The sequence below is a fragment of the Taeniopygia guttata genome, chromosome 2 (genome assembly GCF_048771995.1).
Source record: "Taeniopygia guttata chromosome 2, bTaeGut7.mat, whole genome shotgun sequence".
Classification (NCBI taxonomy): domain Eukaryota; kingdom Metazoa; phylum Chordata; class Aves; order Passeriformes; family Estrildidae; genus Taeniopygia; species Taeniopygia guttata.
Window position 1 is genome coordinate 33,322,368 of NC_133026.1, and position 20,720 is coordinate 33,343,087.

Consider the following 20,720-nt stretch of genomic DNA (forward strand, 5'->3'; position numbering starts at 1 on the left):
ACAGTGCATTGCTTGAGAATAGATATGTTTATTGAGAGTATGCTCAGTTTTATTATGCTCATTATAGCAAAAATGGTGAGGGAGTGGAATACACAGAGAGGAAAAAGGCAGTTAATACCCAGTATTGCCATAATCTCCTGATTGTTTGTGACCAGTGAATGCAGGATGGACTGAGCATATAACAGCAATCTTGCAGAGGAGTGAGTATTGTGCCACCTAACTCTGCTTGGACCATAACATAGCCTGTATGTGAATATTGACCTTTGCTCTAGGGATGCAAAAGCATAGGCACCTTTTCTGGCAGTGGATCGTCACTTTTCCTGGATGGTCAGATCTGCTTTGATTAGAGCAATGCTGTTTTCCCAGTGGGATCTTGTATTCTGGAGAAGACTTTAAGGTCAAGAGAAGGAACAAGTCTACATGTGCAATGCCACTGTTTCAGAGCAGTAAAATCTGTAATGGGAATGAACACTTCCTGGATTCAAGAGATGAATGGAGAAGTAACCCTAAATCTTGAGAAAGGCTGTACATTTTTATTTTTCATTTCTAGTTTCTTACTGTTTATCTTGCTTCTTTCTAAACTTGGTATTGTAATTTTTTCGGTAAATAAGGGGGGGAAAAAAGGAACACCCAATCTTCTGTTGAAATCCTAGTGTTTCAAATCAAAACTGACAGCAACTGTATGTGAGGGCTGCATTTTGCTGAGGTGCTCTGCTGTTCTGCATGTCATTTTTCCTCTTGGATCAGTTCTTTACTGCTTAGACACTGCCTGCTACAGCATATACAGCAGGTCTAATTTCTTTGGTAGGTATAGTCTGAAAGGTTTTAACCTCCTCCTTGTTGAAACTCAGTGACTGGTTAATTGCAAGTTAAAAGTGTACAGAAGTTTTCCAATGTAAATCTTATGGTCTGGAATGATTTGCAAGGTAAGCCACAGCTAACTGACAGCATATCTAATAGCAACTTTTAGTCAAAATACTTCGGTACTATAAAAGTTTGAAAGAAGTATTTTACTTTGAAGACTGTTTTGATTCTGTACAAAGGAGAGGGTTATGAAAGGTTATTTGGAAATGGGGTCATTTGGGGAACCTGGACAAAAGGAAAGTCAACAAGAAGCTGATACAGCAGTAGATGAGAGGAAGGAGACTGAGGTCAGGTTATAAGCAGGCTGCCTGAGGTTGTCACTCCTGTGCTACAGCAGTTGAAGGGAAGATGAGTGCAGTGTCTTGTTCAAAGCTTCTTGGCATAATTTCTCTTCTTCTGCTTGCAGGACTGATGAATTTAGTGCTCAGCAAAGGAAAGTATGTTGAGAAGTGGTTGCAGCTTTGGAGAAGATTGGGACACAGGGAAATAGGAATTTGGGGAAGACAAAAACATTCAACATAAAAAAATGGTACAGTAGGTCTGAAAGTCTGCTCTATCTATCTACCTACCTACCTAGGTATGGTAAATATTATAGACAGTGAGGCAGGTGGAGAAAAACAACACGAAAATGGTGTCCGCTCCTGTGTTCAGCACATTGCTAAATATCTTCTCGGGAGCAGAAATAACTTCCTCATATGTCCCACTAGTGCTTTTATAAAAGTAAAGGCATGACCTTCAGCTGGTAGAAGTGATTAAATCTCTGACCACTTGTTCCTCTTGTGTCATGCTGGCATGGGGTTAAAAAGCTGCAGAGGATGACTGGCCCTTTGATGCTCTTTAGTGATGAAAGAAGCGGTAGAGGTGGCAGGAGCCTTTCAAGTGGGCTTTATTTGGCAAAGTGTTCATGATACTCACCAGAAGTGTAAGCACAAATTATACAGAAAACACCCCTGGGACCAAGAGCTGGGCTAAGTGACCTAAAGCCAAAAGCTGCATCCAGCCATAGAGCTATAGGCTCCCCATCTCTGAAGCAGTAACACCTGGAAACCAGGGGGGAAAATTATTTAATCCAGACCTTGAATGTCTTCCTGCTATGTAGAGAGTGCAATGGCTGTCCAGGAAAACGTGTATCTTCGCCCTTCAAGGTTGCTGTTGTTCTCCTGTCAGTCCACTGAAGGTTTGCAGTGGTGGCACATGCAAGTATATATTAGGGGAGAATACATGGCTGAAGAGTAAAGCTTTTATTTCTGATGTCTTTGGTTTGGACATAGGAAAACACACTTTGAGAGCTTTCTAGTTGAAGATTTCTCTGATTTATGCAAATATGGACTAAAAAAAGCATGTTTTTTTGCCAGAGACACTGTCATTCCTCCCACAGCTGATTCCTACACCTGGAGATCTTGCGCAGTGCCTTCCTCTCAGGGGGAATATATTTACAGCTTAAAGTGATACACTTTTCTTTAAGTCTTTGCTAAGTGGTTGGTTTAGCTTTTGGGGTGAATAGCTTATTTAAGCAATTGGAGTAGGGCAGCCTCTACATGTCTTCCAGAAGTAGCAGGTATTTAAGCATACTTTTGACCTTCGTATTTTAAAGGAATATTTTCCATCCTACCATGAATATACAGATTTATCAGGATTTTGGGGTTTGGTTTGGTTTTGTTTTTTCTACAACAAAATTTTGATCATTAGCTGAGAGTATTGAGAAACACCTGATTCTTCAGTCTCTTCAATTCCCATTAGCATTACATTACAGTAAGGTCCACAGGCCCTCTCTCTCTCTCTCTTTTGGGATCTCTCTAAATTATTATATTAATGTAGAAATCACAAGGAAGTAAGCTAGATATGACAATTTCTACAACAAATACTCTATATGATTGTCTCTTCAAAATGCGGAATTTTGCTCTGCAGTGTAGCTGTGTTGCTTCCTTGGGCAGGTTGATGGAGCAGAAATGCCCCTGTGCCGCATCTTTAGCTGTACTCTTTGTCAGTGTTGATTACAAATGTGGGAAAAGCCTGAAATACCTGCCTCCTTTTCCTTTACATGGGTGACTTTGAATGTTAGATTTTCAATTTGTCGGTACCAAGATCTTGTCTCCCATGCATGAAACATGTATGATTTTTCAGTGTTACTTAATCCGAAATATTCCTTTTCAGCTAGCAGTTTGGCAGGGACTTTCCCAGACATGTGGTGCAGCTCAGATGATTCATTGCTTTATGCTTCTCCATTTATAGGGTTGCAAAATTCAGTAAAACAGCAGTTCAGCTTTTAATCTGGCTCAGTATTTTGTAGAACAGCAGAACAATCAAGAGAGTCTTTAAGGCTGCCTTTGTCTTCTAAAATTAATTGCTTGATTTTTATTATGCACTTACAGGAATTTGTAACTGTCTTGGTGCGAGACCCCAGGATACAGAAAGAAGATTCCTGGCATTCTTACATAGACTATGAGATATTTATTCACGTAAGTACAAAAATATGAGAACAGATTCTTTGGGCTCTTATTGCTGTTTCTGTCCAAGCTAGGGTTGTCTTTGGGATATAAAAGGAATTTCTGCTTCTGGGACGCTGGAGGCTATTACTTTCTTTTTAACAACTGGGATGCAGTGGAACAGGTAAAGTGCGTTTGCCAATGGCCATGTAGTAGGTCTGGCAGAGCTGGGGTTGAACCTAATGTGTTCACATGTGCATTCCACAGTGTCTTGCAATAGAAAATTTTTAGCTTCATTTATTAGCTAGAAGACTGCTACAGTCAGTGATATCTTACCGTTGTAAAAGAATGTTGATGTTCAGGTATTCATGGGAAAACAAGTTTCTTTTCAAGTAATTATCTGGTTATTTGAACTTTAAATTCTCCTCAGTTCTTTTTGCCAAGTTATTGGTTGCTGCAGTGTGGTTGTTTTCAGTGTACCTTGACATTCATATTATGCTAATTTAGTGGTGCTTGGATGTGTGAAGTAGTTGCATTTGGGTTTGTGATTGTAGTCCACCATATGTTAATGGGAGCACACTTGGCATTATGGTGCTTTTGTGCCACAAATCTGTCCTATTCATAATTTTGTTTTCTTGATTGTTTTTGGTGGACGACATATAGAAGGCATTATCCTAATTTGCCAAATCTAGATCCAAGGATTTTAATTGCAATGTAAAATGAAGGTATTTGAGAGCACCAAGTTACATGGTTAATACTTGGCACAAGACCAAAATAATTTCCTTATTGTGTGGAAGAGTTAAGCAGTTAGTGTACGAGAGCAAGCAGTCAAAAGATGACTTACTAAATGTCAAATGTCTGTGTGATAAGTACATCTCTCCTGTGTGGCAATCAGAGTTGTGAAACTTTTAAATTTGCAATGTGCTTCAAGTACCGCTTCCAAAGCAACTGTATTTTTCATTTCTGGTAAATAGAAATTCTGTAGATTTGGTAGGGTGAGTTGTTTCACAGACATCAGTACCTCTGAATAAAAGTGTATTAAGGCTTTCTCAATGACTAGTGAGTTGAGGAGATGTTGTTTAGACCCAATGTGTCTTCATCCAACTGCGGACAGCAACTAAGCACACACAGTTTCTTTTTCACATCCCCTCTGCCCCACCAGCAGGATGGAGGGAAGAGAATTGGGGGGTGAAAGAGGGAAAACTCATGGGTTGAGATAAGAACAGTTTAATAATCGAGGTGTAGTAATAACATTAATAATAATATTAAATAATAGTAATACTAAATAGTAATAATAACAATACTAATAAAGAACATTTTAAAAAAGAAAAATAGATAAAAGTTTAGAAAGACAAGTGATGCCAATGAAAACATACGCTCAACACCAAGTAGCCAATGCCCAGTCAATCTTTCAGTGGCTATCCCCAGCCAACCTCCACCCTTATTTGTTGCCGAGCATGATGCCATATGGTATGGAATATCCCTTTGGTGGGTTGGGATCAGCTGTCCCAGCTGTGTTTCCTCCCAGTTTCCCATGCACCCCCAGCCTTCTTGCTGGTGGGTGGGGTGAGGAGCAGAAAAGGCCTGGCTCTGTGCAAGCAGTGCTCAGCAGTCGCTAAAACATCCCTGTGTTACCAGTACTGTTTCCAGCACAGATCCAAAACACAGCCCCAGCTACTGTGAAGGAAATTAACTCTCCACAATCCAAATTCAGCATACAGTGATATATGATCTATCACTTGGCATCTCTGAAGCTATTAAGCATCAACTCAGCTTCCTGCCACCACAGTGCCAGGGCTTTTGGAGACCAATCCCTAGGTCAGTCCTACCATCCAGACTTCTTAGTGGACTCCAAGTATTGTGTCTGCCTGGCTTTTAGGCCAGCTGAGTTCCCCTTCTACCCAGCTCTTAGAGCATTTATCTTCTTAAACTGTGCAGTATCCTGGGTGTGCTCCTCTGTTCCAGGAGGCTGACATCTTTGTGCTCACTACAGTCTGCATCTTGTGGCTGGCTGGAGTTATGGCTCCTGACAGGCAGGGAGCGTGGGCTGGACTGCAGGCAGTTTACTAATGGAGTCCTGTCTAGTATGTGGGATTTCATCTAAATGTATGCTCCATGGGGAAATTTGGCAAAAGTATTTAATTTCCACAAATTGTTTCTCTTTTGATTAATTGGCATTTTCCTAATGAATTAGTACTGTTCTGTGGGAAAAAATCCAAATGCAGCTACTTGCAGAGAGCAGTCGTATTGGTTTCTTTGGTTTGATTTAAGTTGGGACTGCACACTGGAAAAACTCTGTGTACCTGTTTGCAGGATTCTAACTAGAATAGCTAAAAATCTTTTTTCCCTGCAGAGATTGACATTATCTACTGAAACCTTTTTCTGAGTTCTGTTTTTCCTGTTACTGTAAGTTGCATTGTAATCCAAATCTCTTGCTTTTAAAAGTAAAGCAATGAAATATATTTCCCTGAGAAGCAGTAGAAACTGTCACCAGTCCTGCCTGAGGTAAAGCACAGTCCTTAACATAAACTGAATTAATGTCAAGCTTTCCATTGGTGTCTCGGGCATTAATGTAACATCTTGGATGTGTTGTTAATACCATGCCTGCACTTTAGCTTAAGCTGATTTGCAAAGTAAATGTTTTTTATTTCCCAACAGACAAACAGTATATGCTTTACAAGGAAAACATCCTGTGTTAGACGACGCTATCGAGAATTTGTTTGGCTCCGGCAGAGGCTTCAGAGCAATGCAGTGCTTATGTGAGCAACTTTATATATGGCTATTTAATAATCTGTCAGTCACGGAGAGAAGGATTGTTTCATCCTAATTCAGAGAACTACAAAAATCAGATCTGGAAAGTATCCTTACTAGCACAAGTTTATTCTGTAGAATGCATTTTATGTGCTTTAAACCCAGAAGAATGTGGTTTGTATTTATAGCCTTTCTTTGGTGAGCCCTCCTCTAATTTGTAAGAGACTTGATCTGTGTTTTCTTTTGCTATGCACAGGTAGCAGAAATAACAATCTAGTGTAGGTGTTTGTACCTCCTCTGTGTTCTTCTTCAGTGTGCTTAGGTCTTCCAAGCACCATAAGAGACCCAGCCAGACATGGATGCAGGCTTAACAACTGAACCAGAAAAATCAGATTAATTTATTTTTTCCCTTTGAGATGTGTGAGAAGCCCTTCAGGTTCTCAACCTTATGTTCCCAAATTGATTTCAGGAGCTTCTGGAACATAACCCATGATTTTCACATGCTTGGGGTTGGCATTTGCTTTCTGCATTTTTCTCTGCTGTTTCACATGTGGTTTTAACTGTGTATTTTTTTCCTATTTATAAAGACAGCTACCTGAACTGCCATCCAGAACTCCCTTTTTCAATATGAACAATCCTAATCACGTGGACCATCGCCGTCAGGGTCTGCAAGAATTTCTGGAAAAGTGAGTACAGCCTATCCAGAGGTGTTGGAATTTTTATGACGTCATCAATTTCTGGTTTAAAATAGCTCATCTCTGGTACTTGAGAGCCACCATGTGGTCATCTGTACATGCTACATGTTTAGTTACATTTTTTTACTTGTACTGTCATAATTCATACACGTGACTTCAGCTCTATTGGCTGGTTATAAGAAGACTTCAGCTGGTGCTTTTCCATTGTGTTTCATTGCACTGATTATAGATAATAGGCTTAAATTTAAATTATTTTGCAATTGCATACTGGGTTTGGGAGATCTTTCACTGTGATGTCTATTTCTAGCTTTCAATAAGGAGCTTGATATTCTTGTACAAAGAAGAAAGACTCCCCCTTTATGTTCATAAAAAATCAGTGTCTTTGTGGGTTGAACCCCTGTGAGCCTGGGAAAATTCTCTAATGAGATCTCCTAACACAGAGCTTTCTTATAATGCAAATTATTTTGTTTACCAGTCCCACTAAACATAAGCAAGCTCTAGCAGCTGTGACCATTTTCAGTGCAGCTGTAATCTGTATAAAATCATGCATCACGTTTAGCTAGACCCTGACCTGCATTACAAGGAAGTAGTGTATGTGTTTCAGTACTGCATCCCTCAGTCCCACTGATGTGACCACTTCACCTTCTGCAGTGGCTGAGCCCCTGTTGGTGTAATTTTCTACTTTTTCTCTGCCATTCTTGTCGTGCCCTGGCACTGCTGGTGTGAGAGCAGGCTGCTCACAGCTCCTGGGGCAGGAGCTGCGTGTACCTCTGCTGGCTGCCTTTAGCTGCTGCTCAGGGTAAGGGCATGGTGAAACACTGCAAGTAGAAACTATTAATCTTCCTTCCAGTCAGTGTATTATAAGCCTCCCTAACAGACAACAAATCATTGGTCCCAAGGTATATTTGTTAGGCTTAGCAGCTGAAGGCAGGGACAGCTAACTGCTGCAGGAATAATATTCTGCATGCAGTTATATAGGATCTGTGGCCAAAAGGTCACCCAATAAATACTGGCTGAAGTCATGTGAGACAGGGAAGAGAAAGCAGGAACAGATTAGAGAGTATTTTTACACCTCAGGAAAGAAAAGCAGTGAAATGGAAGGGCTGTGCTCCTAGAAGCATGTCAGTGATAATATGAAGAGTGTGGTAGCTCAGGTTCCAGGGTCTGAGCAGTTCTGTCTTAGCTGTGCTGCCCCATGGAGTAGTGCATTTCAAAAAACACTTATTTTGAAAGAGGACAGTCTAGTAACAAGGTTTATCAGCATCAGAAATGTTTACAACTGCTGTCTGCAGTTCAAAAGGCAGAACAGAAAGGTAGATTATCTTAAAAGACATCCTCATGCTCCAATTTTGTGGATGACTGTAGCTTAAATGAGTACTGACAGTAGAAAATGACAGCATGTGGAATATTTCATCATGCTGCTATTAGTCCAGGAGTGGGAAAAGAGGCAACTCAATTCTAAGGTAATGATTTAAATGTTTGAACTTGAGTGCAAGGAAAGCGTCAGCTTTCTCTCAGCCCTGTGGAGCAGTTGGAAGGAATTTTCAGAGGTTGTGTTGAGATGCACTGGCACGGTGCTGTATGTGCTGTACCATTGCCCTCTGCTGGCTGGCTCTGCTGTGCTGCTGCTGCTCACAGAAGGCATCTTCCTGTTGGCTCAGCTGCCGTGATGCTTTCCTACCACCCCCATTTACGATGCTGAACCAAAGGTTGCGATTCTTTTTCTGAAATTGAATTTTGTGGAACTCCCTAACGAGAGTTAGTATAAAATATATATAAAATATATAAAATAGTATAATATATATATGTGTGTGTGTGAAATATACACATATATTCTGTATATATGTATGTTCTATGTGTACCATATGCATATATGTACAATAGACATATGTTACATAGATGAATCAGGTGAAGCAGAACCTTTCTGATACATTAGATAGGGGGGACCCTAACTCAACACTGCTGGGAGTTCCATTCACCCCAGCAATGACAGAAGCCACTGTGCAAAAGCTCACAATCCTACTTGCATTTCTTTGTGGCAGTGGGAAGAAATTAGATTTGAGACTGTGTGGACCTGTCTAGAGAGAGGTTCACAGGTAACATTTTTAAATGGCTGCCTGTGATGCAGGAATTCCAGGATCCAACACATCTCTGAAGAGAGGGTTTAGATCTTTCAAAATCTCGGTTTGTGCTCTGTGCCTGTATGACCAGGTTTGTGCCCTGTGGTCTGTGACCAGATTGCTGTAGTGCCTGCCTGTGCAGGAGCCACGTGCCTGAGGAGCCAGGATTGGGCAGCTGGAGGCTCCCTAGTGTTCAGCTTCGGCCCTGGGAACACTTCCATATTGCCTATATGTGGATGGCTACAGAGTTCTGTTGTCCTTCCACACTTCCCACTCCAGGGCAAGTTAGCACTGGGCACAGTGTGTACTTAGAGCCTTTGTGAAGCCTCTCCGTGCTGAGCACAGTAGCGTAAGAATTAGGCCAACAGCTGGGAAGTTAAGCAGTAACTTTGGTGAAATCTGGGAACAGGTGTCCCATTTTGATTTGGTTTTACTGCACAAATGCAGGGTAGGATCTACTTGTCGTACAGGTTATTATCTCTGAGTGATGAAGAGCTGTAAAGCTTACTTCTTGTCTGGGCATAATTTAATATTTCAAGAGGCCATTTGCATTAACGGAAGTCAGCTAGCCCCTTTTCAATTATGAATTACTTTGCAAGAATAAGGAAAATGATGTGTTTTTCCTGCTAGGTATCCTTGTCCTTCGAGGATGCCTGTGAATTTACAGAAAAGTTTATTCTTAAACTAGAGGTCAAAATTAAAACACTATCTTATAATTTTAACTTCTGCAAGATCCTCTTTACTTTCATCCTTTTGGAGATGCGCAGGTCTAACTTGAGGATTTAGATTAACCTCAGAGAAGATGAGTTGGGTTTGCTCATAAGAAAATGAATTAACAAAGCCATTTTGAATGAAGTTGAGTTCAATTTATGGGTTTTTTTTTTTTTATTGAATATAGTTGGATCCCAAAAACTTACATGATTTAGGAAGAAGGATTACTCTTCAATTACTTTTCAGATATGCAGTTTATGATGGGGTGGAAGACACAGAGTTTTGAGAAATTAAATGCATGGATCCACAGGGAACAGAGGGCATCTACAGTGTGGCTCCTGCAGAGGGCCATGCATTGGCTTGCTGGGTGCCAGAGTGAGGAAGCCACCCAAAATTCATCTGCCTAAGGCAGAGCCATTTTCTAAAGTTGTCTGGTGTCAAGCACCTCCTTGCCTTTTCTACTGCAGTCCTATGAGCTGTTGCTGGATCAGGGGTCTCTTCTGGAGGTGTCTCCACTGGGTGCTGTCCCAGTGATGTGGAAAGTGGGAGACTGGCTCCTAAAGGGATGGATGCCAGCTTACCCCACCAGGGGCTCAGGCAGGAGCATTGGCAATTGTGGGGCAGGTGGAACCACCTTGGGCAAATTTCCTCTCTCCAGTGGAGCCTTGCTGGTATTTCCTATCTGGTGAGGGAAAAATGCATAGCAGGCACATGTGGCTCAATCTTCTCTTAACCGCACGCATAATCACATACCCAACAGTTGCTTCACAGTTGCTTGATATCAGTAACATTTCCTCCCTTATAAAAAGTGAAGGAGGAAACACAGTCAGCTTTTTTAGAGGAAACTGGGGCTTTGTTTGGTGTGGGCTGGGGCTGAGGGGCTGGATGCTCAGTAGAGGGCACCACAGCACAGGCTGTCATCCATCTCTCAGCTCCTTGGGTTTTTCCCTTGCTCTTGTGAGCTGATGTAAGTGGGCAGAGTAAATTTGTTGAAAACAAAATCGGAGTGTTAACCTTCCACACACATTCAAGTATGCATCTGTCATTGTATTAGGTTACAGTAGATACAGGAAATCTTTAGTTAGGATTAAGTTGTACTGTTCAGCCATATGTTGTTTTTCTCCAGCAGAACAGTGTATAATATACATAATAAAATCATGGTGAAGAAAACCAGATTTTGGACCTTGTCCAAATAAGAAAAAACACATGCTTTTTTTCTTTTGTAAATATTTTTTGCCATAACACAGGAAAAGAGAAATATTCCTCATATAGTATCCAGCATTTCCTCAAAAATGACATTATTTCTTCTGCTTGTGATGTTTTTCAGTCTTTCTTCTTTAAAGGTCTAGAGATCACGAGCATTTACAGAAAGCTTAAAAAGATTCACATGGCTGTGAATAAAAATTTACTTTATTATCTCTAATTCTAATGTAGAGCCTTATCTTGCAGCCCCCTTAATCACATAAGTAGTCATTATGCATGTGAGCAATCTGGCCAAGAGGAGTGAAATCTCTGACAAGTAATGACTACTGATGGGATCAAGACTTGCAGGGTTTAGCCTTTCGTTCTTCTTGCAGGCGTGCATAGAAGGTCTGTTGTTCTCTTCAATATGCTCTGTCAGTTTATAGGAATTATTACCGTGAGCCGTGACTCTTCCAGTAGCGCTGATTTCCATCGCTGTAAGCACAGCCCTGCCTGGCCCTGGCTGCAGTGAAAGTGCAGGAGCAGCGCTGAGAGCGCTGCCTGCTGTGCCGAGACTGCGCACGCGTCCAGCCTCCGCGAAGACATCCGAGCATTAATGTTGTGACGCTCCTCCCTTCCTCTTGCCTTTTTAATTTGTTAGGTGGTGGTTTGTAATTTTCATTTTTAAGTCTTTGAAGCCAAGTCTACCTTTTAAATGTCAAGCCCTTCACACAGTGAGCCCCCAGGACAGCAAAAGCCTCCAGAGAGCAACTGCTATACCAGCACTTAATACTACTAGTACCATCTGGTGACAAATGTTTGGGTATTACCTTGAACAAAGAGTATTTTGAGCAGGAAAGCATAACACTTATGGGTAGTGCAGAATTTATTTTACATTTTGATTGCTTGAAGCTTGCAATTAAAAAGCAGTCTAACCTGTTGGTTCAGAGGGGGTGGGAAAAGCAGCAGTTATTTTTTAAGAGAAAACAGAAATTCTTCAAGGATACAACCAAGTAAAAGGTATTTTTATATCTGCTTTCAGGATGGTTTTAAATGACTTGCAAAATGTATTGAGTGTTTGGTCTCCATGTGAACACATAGTGAACACACACATATACATATATGAGCGAGGTTATGACTATGAACATCTTTCCATTTCTGCACCTTGGTTTCTCTTCACTCCCTTCACCTCCAGATGGCACTATAAAGCAGAAAAGAAAATTACTGTGAAATAATGATTCCAATGTAAAGTAAAATTGGAAATTGAATTATAGCTGCAGAAAAAGGACAGTAGCCTTGAGGTCCTGATCAGTCTGTACTCTTATCACTTTTGTTTGCTGTTCCATGTGTTAGGTTACTGCTGAGTTAATAACAGTGCTTTAGCAGTTCAAGGCTTAGCAGAATTGTACTGGACATGAAATAAAGCTAAAATGAATTTGTGTCCAATATCATTGACATTAGTGCTCATTACTTCTCTGGTGTAATGCCTCAAACCATCTAAAATCAATTTTAAAGATTACCCGTTATTTTATAAAGAAAATAAAATACATTTCAAACAGCAACAGAGCTGTAAGTGTAGTGTAATCTCATGAACAGTTAGTTACTCGTGTTTTCACTGGTTGGCAGGAAACTTTTGAAGGTACAGCAAGAGGAAAATCTGTGAAACTAAATGCCTTTCACAGAATTTAATGACTTGGCATTTTACTGTGTTACTTGGCATTAGACACGCAAATGTTAGAATTGCAGAAATGTACATCTCCTCACTGTGCCTGGGAAAAACAGTAACTGTAGTTCCTCTACAGGAAACGCAGGCACATTATTTCTCTTTTGTTTTTTCTTTTCTTTTTTTTTTTTTTTTTTTTAAGAAAAGTAGAATATTTACTCTCCAATTGCATAACTATAAGATTGGATATATTGTTTGGAATACCTCTACTTTTTATTGCAATGTTTGTATTTCTTTGGAAAGTGGGTTTATCAAGAGTCAAGGCTGAAATCCTCTTTTAGTGGCTGCTGAATGATGGCTTTTCAAACTGTAATCATGAAGCTGTTGCTGTCAAGGTGTGTGGACCTGTAAATTCTGTTTTGAATCATTTTTACACAGCCTTTGCAGGATTTTAGACTACAAAGAAGTTTTTCTATCTATTAATACATTTGCCCACGTTGATTTTGCAGATGTCTATTTGTTATTAAAATGGTGAGAATTCGGATTGGATTATAAAGGCTTTCTCTGTGTGTGAAAAGTGTGCTTATTTTGAACTTCAGCAAAATATGGTCTTTCTGAGACTTAATTTCACCCGCACCTGGTAGATCATTAGGGTTGGAAACATTTCCCCATTGGAAGGTGTCAGAATTGGAGTTGTTTGGTTGAGACTGTGTGTTCATCTAGGCAAGTGAAATGTGCATGCACACAAGTATCTTGTGGTTTCATGTAGATATCTTTTACTACTTATTTTAATTTGACAGATTTTTATGGGCTTGAATGAAGCCAGAAATCCTTTTGTGTGTTTATTAAATGTTATTGTAATCTTGGCCGCTTTAGAGAACAGTTTTCAGAACGTATTTGTGTTTAAAACATTACAGTCCAAACACACCATTAATCTTATTCAAGAGAAGGAACTAATCAGTTACACTTTTCATTTTAGTCAGAGTACCTTTAAAATGCAATATTTCTTTCTGCTCTTACTAGTTCGTACATTAATGTCATCTCTTGTTTCCTGTTGCACAGCAATGACTTTTTTTGGTAAAAACTGTAGCCTAAATGGGTATAAATAGTTAAGTATTGACTCTGAGTAGCTTTGAGATGTTTTAAAGATATTTTAATAATATTCCATGGAGTATTCTTTGGCGTGGTCATAACCTCTGATGTCTCTATACACACAAACTGAAGAAGTTTCTTGTTAATAATTTTAGGATTTGTATAGTAAAGAATTCCTTCTTTACAGAAGTGTTGAAGAAAAGTTGCCTATCTTTTCCTTAAAAAAATAGATGATGATCCTCAATTCTCAGGGCTTGAAAAGGGCTCTCTGGAACTGTGTTACTGGAATGTATTGTATTTTGTTTACTTTCATGTGTTTTAAGTAAATACTCTGTGCTAAATTTATTTGGAGGCTTCATTTAAAATCTATATCAACCAAATTTTAAAACCTATTTTTGAAAATAATAGCTGGAATTAAATAAAATTTAAGAGTCCCTGAAAACTATCTGCAAGTAAATTAAAACCAGAGTAACGGTGTAAATAATTTTGGCTAGTGTTGGCTCAGTTGTTGACAGGTATTCCAAAGTCCTGATGTTGCACATGCATGAAATCTGTTCTGCCTACACACTGTCTCTCTACACATTTCTTTACTCCATCAAACAAATCGGTGACTTGTAATTTTTTATAAAAGTTTGGTTATTGAAAAAAAAGAGAGACCAAATTTTTGTAAGGGTATATGCCTCCAACTGCCTAAAAATCATTAACTGATCCATGTGGTAATAGCAGATGGTTAAATGGAAGAAATGTCCTTGAAGTTATTCTAATAGCAGATGTGCCTAACTATTAGCTTCATGTTTTTACTCACCTAAAATTCCAAATAATGTAATAAGAAAGTAACACGCACCTAATCATTTTAATATGTTCATTGCCTTCTGTTACTGATTTAGGATTCAACTGAAAACTTTAAAAGCAGGACATCATTTAATATTTGTTCTGGGAAAACACTTTAGAATATATATGTGTGTGAGTGTGTGTTCGTGCAGGTTATATATAAACATTTGCCTTTTTTTCCTTTTCCAGGATCCTACAAGATGCCTTATTGCTTTCAGATAGCAGGCTTCACCTCTTCCTACAGACTCAGCTAAGCCCAGAAGATATGGAGGCCTGTGTTTCTGGACAGACCAAATACACTGTTGCTGATGCGATTCTCAGTTTTGCCTCTCTGAACAGACGTTTTCCTATAGAAGATGAAGAGGGAAAAAAAGGAAAAGACGATGCAGACTCTGATTCAGAGAGGTGATTTCTGTATATCCTTACTTTCTGAGATTATATATCCATACATACACACGCACATGCTTCACTTTTTTGTTGATGTAATACTAAGATAATGAAAAAATTAATTGACTGAGATTTTATTGAGCTGTGACAGCTCATCATAGAAGTCTTCACACACACCTCCACACTGAATTAATGAATGCAGTAGAAATTCAATTATCTGCATTCTGATTATGTGAATTTCATTTAGTCAGACTTGAATTATTCGCGTTTAAATTATCTTGCTAAAAAAATATCCAACTGCACTCCAAATGGCTAATTAAAAGTCCAAATTTCCTGTCTCTCTTTGTGACTGGAGATAATTAAAGTTCTCCTCTGTTACTCAGGCTTTGAGTGTGTTGTGAAAACCAATTTCCTCCTTTTATTTTTTTTTTCCTCCCCCCTCTCCCCTTTTCTGCAGTTCATCCTCCGGGCTTGGACCTAGTGATGACAGCATTTCATGTGGATGTAAAGCAAGCCCAGCTTCTGAAGAATCATGAAAAATCATTCCTGTATTGCTACCTTAAGGACAGTACAGAGCACTTTCTGCTTTGTTTACTGGTTATGTGTATCACACAAACAGGGCTGTTTGGTGGCATGTACCTAGAAGACCCATTGTTAATGCAACCATATGTCCTTACAAAATACTCAAAACAGACCTTAATACTATCTTTTTGATGATTTTTTTTTTTTTTTACTGTATCTTGGTGAAGGTCTACATGCTACCTATTTATGGTTTTGTGACTATTAAAATCTCAGTATTGGGTAAGTCATGCTCTTCTGACGTATGTGGCAGTTAAAATAATTCCTTCAGTGAGTTGTGTCTCACATTTGAAAAATAAAGATAATTTAATTCCTCACCTTAAAAGTTGGTATATCATATCAAACATATTCAAAGCATCTTTTAGTCATTTGCATCAGAGAAGTTTCATCTTTAGAAGTCATTTGACATTGGTGATGAAATTACACACCCCACCAAGGTACTCACTTTTTAAAGTAGCTCAGCAACATCAGCAAAACAACATTCATACAAACTATATGCTGCTGACAATTTGAGATATAAATACATCTTCCTCTGGTCCTCCTGGTAATGTTTATGGAAAGACTGGTTTTATCATGCGTAAGTACTGAAGGCAAAAATTCTTGAGCATGGTTGCTTAGAAGTTTAGAAATATAAATATAAATTACATCATTTCTAGGCTTGCTGGAGATTCTCAGCTCCCAGGGAATTATGGATACTCATTCCTAGTGAAAATCCTGGATGAGGTCCATTGAAACCAATGGCTGAATTTTGCACTGACCTCACTAGGGCCAAGATTTCACCCACCACGTTTAACTTTAGGCATCTATATTTGATGGTGCTGGTAGAGGTGTTTTAGTTTCAGCAAATGAAGTGGGGAGTATCTCCCTCTGTGAGATGATGATAATCACATAGCTGTAACACCCTGCATGGATGTGGCCTTCTCCACTCTCCATGAGTAACAAGAGCTGCTGATTTCATTGTGGCTGTAGTTACCACGTTGGAATATTGACTTTTTTCACAAACAAAAGGCAGGCTTGAACACAACTTCTTAACCACCAACACATATTTTGATTAAACGTCAGTTTTTCTCTTTATTGTTCACAGCAGCTGCATAGTGTCTTGTCCCAGATTCTGTCAAAGGAATATGTTTCACTGTGGTGTTGTATTTATATTTGACATTTAACTGCTATTAAAAAGAGCTAGGGGGTCTGATCACCCTAGCAAAGCTCCCATTAACTTCAGTGCAGTAGTTAACGGCCTAAAAATGGGTGTATATACATGCCCTTTTATTTTTTTCTCTTTAAAGAAATCTGTGATTACTTTCAAAGAAGGGATATTTTAAACCTGTGAATTACAGAAACAATAGATTATTCAATAGACAGCTAGTAAGGGGTAGCATAAACGTGTGGGCATGTTTTTTTTTCTTTTAAAGCATCCAGCTGGGAATCTGTGTAATTTTAGAAACAGGTTTTAGTAGCTTGAGAATAACATCTCTTGGGTAACTACTTTAAGCCACTGTATTTTGTTGATGGTAGCACTTTGTAAGATAAATATGCGTATTTCTTTTTGCTCAGTCTTACTGAATTGCACAAATGTATCTATCCACTGTCTCAGCTTCTATGTGAGTTAGCAGCAATGCTATTTTTAATGTAAAAGTGATAACTTTAATTAAAGCAACAAGTTACCACTAAAAGTAGCTTAAAAATAACTGTTACTGCCAGTCAGTGATTTTGATTTCTTGATTTTTTTAATATATTATTTTTGAGATGGAACATTACAAAAAAAATGTTTAGCAAATTTATTTAAAAGGTGGGAAGGATTTAAAAGCAAAAACAATGTTGAGAAGAATATTACCATTTTTATTTAAGACAATGTAAGTTTTTCTTTTGTTTTAAAAGATTAACCTAAACTCTTGAAGCACTTTACAGTTCTGGCTTACTAACACATTCTCAGTACCTGACAAAAATTACAGAAACACAAGATTTGGAGAGCCTTTGTGGCTAATTGTATTTTTTAATTCTAGGAGCTTATCAGTACGCCAGCGAGTGTTTTCCAAATGAAGACGTTTCTGAAATAAATACTTGTTTTCTAATAGCTCTATTGTTATTCTCTTATTTTGTCATTCTGTTAAAAAATCTAAGACTACTGTAACTTTCTTCTCAGCTTTGACAAAAATTTGTTCAAATATTTATCTTTTGAATGTTGTTTGTGTAGGTAGTGTTACTAGAATTTTTCTTCGTAATGGGGGAGGGAAAGTACTCCATGCTGTCTAGTATGCCTCCTTTGTGTATCAGCTGTATATAAGCACATATAAAGGCTTTAAGTATTTTGTTTCATTGGAACATTACATGTAAATTTTACCAATGTAAATGTTAAACAAAAAATAATTTTAATGTCTTTTTTTACTTTAATGATTTGGTAATTTTTCAACACTATGACATACAGTTTGATCAGTTGTCACTGGTACTTTGATTCTCAATTTTTTTTAGTTTTGAACAATGCTAACATTTCCTGCTAGCATTTCTTTAAAAACAGGATAATACCTAATTTATAAATTAGAAGTAGAAATCAAATTACATTATATCTAATTGCAATAATTCTGCATTCAAAAGCTTTTTTTCCTCTTTTGCTTATAGCTTTACATTCTCATTTTTATGATGATTTCTTAAAAGCTTTTAAGTAATCAAATAAAACAAGTTACTACTTTTTAGCTCATGTTTGAACTTGACAGTTAGGTTTCCTTTATTTCAATATCAATATCCTAATCACTTTATGGCTTACCATGTGTAATTTACTGTTCGGTTATTTTTGTAATATTTGTATATATACATAAATATATGTGTGGATATATACACACTGTGTATACACACACAATCTGTTGTGTTTGGGTTTTCACTTATTTACATTTTCTACAAAAAGAATAGCAAAGAAACCCCACAAAGATGGTGTATTCGGAGTGAAGATTGTTTACAACGCAATGTATTTCTATAAGCACGGAAGGAAATACATACTCTAAATCCCACACTGTAGAACAGTGCAATCCTCAGTGTCCACGTATTTTTTTTGACAGGTGACATACTGAATTTGTTTTCCAGATTAATATTTAAATTTTATATAATTACCATGAATTATTAAAACAATAAAATGTTTGTGACTTCCTCTGTTATACACGGTATGGATAAGAAGAAGAATAAACAATGTATGGTCCTGTGTCATTTACCTATAATTGCAGGACTAGGTTCAGGGCTAAGGACCTGGGGCTTTACTTTTCTTCTCTAGCACTTACAAGGTGGCAAAAATGTAAATAATAATTAAGAGTCTTGGGTTCATTCTTTTCACGAAAGGCCTAAACGCTTTAGGAAATTATTACACAATTATTCTCTGCTTCGATGTTAAAAATGCACCATAACGGGTTAAGTCGCTTCTTTGCCTTCTGCAACAAAACCTCCTTAGAAATTAATTCAAGTGGCCTTGTAAAACAGAAATCGAACTGTGGCCTTCGGGCTCACTTTCGGCTGGCGGGGCGCCCGTGGATGCTCCGCGGCCGTGGGCGCGTGTGCGCCCGCCGGAGCGCTCCGGCAGCGCCGGCTGCCCGCGGGGCTCCGCCGCCGGGACGAGCGGCCAGCGGGCAGGAGGGCTTGAAAAAGGGGGAGAGGGGAAAAAGAACAAAACAACCAACGGGGGGAAAAAGGGAAAAGGACGGCAGCATCCCAGATCGCGCTCCCCGCTGCGCCCCGGCCCGGCCTCGCTCGCGCCCTGCCCTGCCTTGCCGCGGAGCGGGGCGAGAGCCTTACCTGGCGCCGCCGCGCTCTCCGCCCCGCTCCGCCCCGCGCCCGCTACTCGGGGAGCGGGGCCGCCCAGCCTTCATCCGGTAACTCGTGGCAACCGCAGCCCATGGCAACGGCGGAGGGGGAGCCGGGGCGGGGGCGGCCGCCCGCGCTGCCGCAGCGCTCCCGGCCCCCCTCCCTCCATGCTTCCCTCCCTGCCCGCCGCCCCCGCGGAAGGAGGGGCCGCACCCGCGCCGCTCCGCGCCCGCCGCCGGCCGCCAGGGGGCGCTGTGCGCCAGCGGGAGCTGCCGCCGGGCGGGGCCGGGGCGGAGCGGGCGCGGTCCTGTGCCGGGAGCGCGCTCCGCCTGCGCGGCTCTCCGCGGGGGCGGCCCAGCGGTTTGGGGTCATTTCTGGGTTTTCCTGCTCCCCACCGGCTCCCGCCATCCCGGAGCTCCTTCCGCAGCCGTGCAGCTCCTCAGCCGGGGGAAACAGGGAGGCGCCTACCGCGCTGCGGATGGGCGCAGCCGGCGTAGCGGGGCATCGCCTGCCGCCCCACAGGAAAGCCCCCGCCGCCCTCCGCGCAGCTGCGCCGTATTTTGAAAGCACATGTTACTATTCATTTATTTATATTTTTATACGAAGGCAATTAGGGCCCAGCGCAGTGCCCAGGTATGGCATTTGCCGGCCTCGGTGGCAGGCAGGCTGCTCTTAAATGGAGGCCTTTCTGCAGAACAGCAGGAGCCAAAAGGCCTTGTGTCACCCAGTTATGTAAGACACAATCTCGCCTGAAAATGCACAATGAATCGGGAAGGATTTATGTAATTAATTGACCAGTCTTAACCTGTTATCGTGATGTAAGGAATTTGGAACTCATTAATTTGGGCCCTGACAGATTTCATATTAGAGCTGGCAAATATGGATTGAGCCTCTTATTCTTGTAGCAGCTGGAATTTCCATGACAGTGAGGATTAGTGAAGAAGACCTATTGCTCAAGTCAAACTGCCTCTTTTGTAATCAGCAGCCCTGCTCTGCATTAAAGGGGTAATGGGAAAGAGGAAAAAAAAATACAAAGAGAAAAAAGGGGAGAAATGTATTCATGGATGGAGCAGAGCAAGGAAGGGAGAAGAAGGATGTATCCTGGACAGCACAGGTACCAGAGTGGGGTTTTCCCAGCTGCTTGGCAATGAAAATGCCACAAAGGCAGCCCTGGGGTGCTGGAAAGGGAAAGTGCCTGGAGGACCGGTCTGTGCTGTCACCATGGGCCTTGCTGCTTCTCGGGCCAACCTTCAGATGGACCCTCCCAAGAGCCACTGAGCACTTGGGGCTGCAGTGTCAGAGGTTCTGGGTACAGGGTCTGGGCTGCCAAGAGCTGGAGGGATTTAGGAAAATAAGGGTTTGGGTCATGATCCTGGGGAAGGTAGGGCTGGGAGGTACCTGTAAAGACACATACCGAGACACCCTCACAGCTTAGACTGTGACACCCTCCCTCATGGGGAAAAGGATGCTTACGGTAGGTGAGAGATCCATGGACAAGGACAGGCCTCCATGCAGCCATGGCAAGGGTGACTGCACATTATATGCCTCAAGTTCCCCAGTACAAAGACAAGAAAAAGGAAAGTCCCTTTGTCTGCTGCTTTGTGACAGCCTCTTAGTTTGGTTATTCATGGTGCCT

General features: G+C 40.5%; 1 protein-coding gene and 1 long non-coding RNA gene across 4 annotated transcripts in view; one reads left to right on the plus strand and one right to left on the minus strand.

Annotated features, from left to right (window-relative positions):
* SNX10 (sorting nexin 10) overlaps window positions 1-18,155 on the plus strand; it is a 35,826-nt gene extending 17,671 nt beyond the window's left edge. The window contains exons 1-6 of one of the 3 annotated variants that reach the window (XM_032746731.3): window positions 1,271-1,393; window positions 3,237-3,323; window positions 5,949-6,049; window positions 6,629-6,727; window positions 14,525-14,740; window positions 15,180-18,155. In XM_032746731.3, coding sequence (XP_032602622.3) covers window positions 1,391-1,393; window positions 3,237-3,323; window positions 5,949-6,049; window positions 6,629-6,727; window positions 14,525-14,740; window positions 15,180-15,258 — 585 coding nt within the window. In that variant the 5' untranslated portion in view covers window positions 1,271-1,390 and the 3' untranslated portion in view covers window positions 15,259-18,155. Of the gene's footprint in view, window positions 1-1,270; window positions 1,394-2,364; window positions 2,423-3,236; window positions 3,324-5,948; window positions 6,050-6,628; window positions 6,728-14,524; window positions 14,741-15,179 lie in introns of those variants that run through there. The other 2 variants (XM_030264888.4, XM_032746730.3) reach the window with 2 other exon arrangements.
* On the minus strand, window positions 11,618-19,311 carry LOC115493688 (uncharacterized). The gene is made up of 2 exons (XR_003958575.4): window positions 19,076-19,311; window positions 11,618-11,950 (listed from the first exon to the last, which is right to left on the minus strand). It is a non-coding gene; the product is annotated as an uncharacterized lncRNA (long non-coding RNA).
* Between the last annotated feature and the right edge of the window lie 1,409 nt (window positions 19,312-20,720).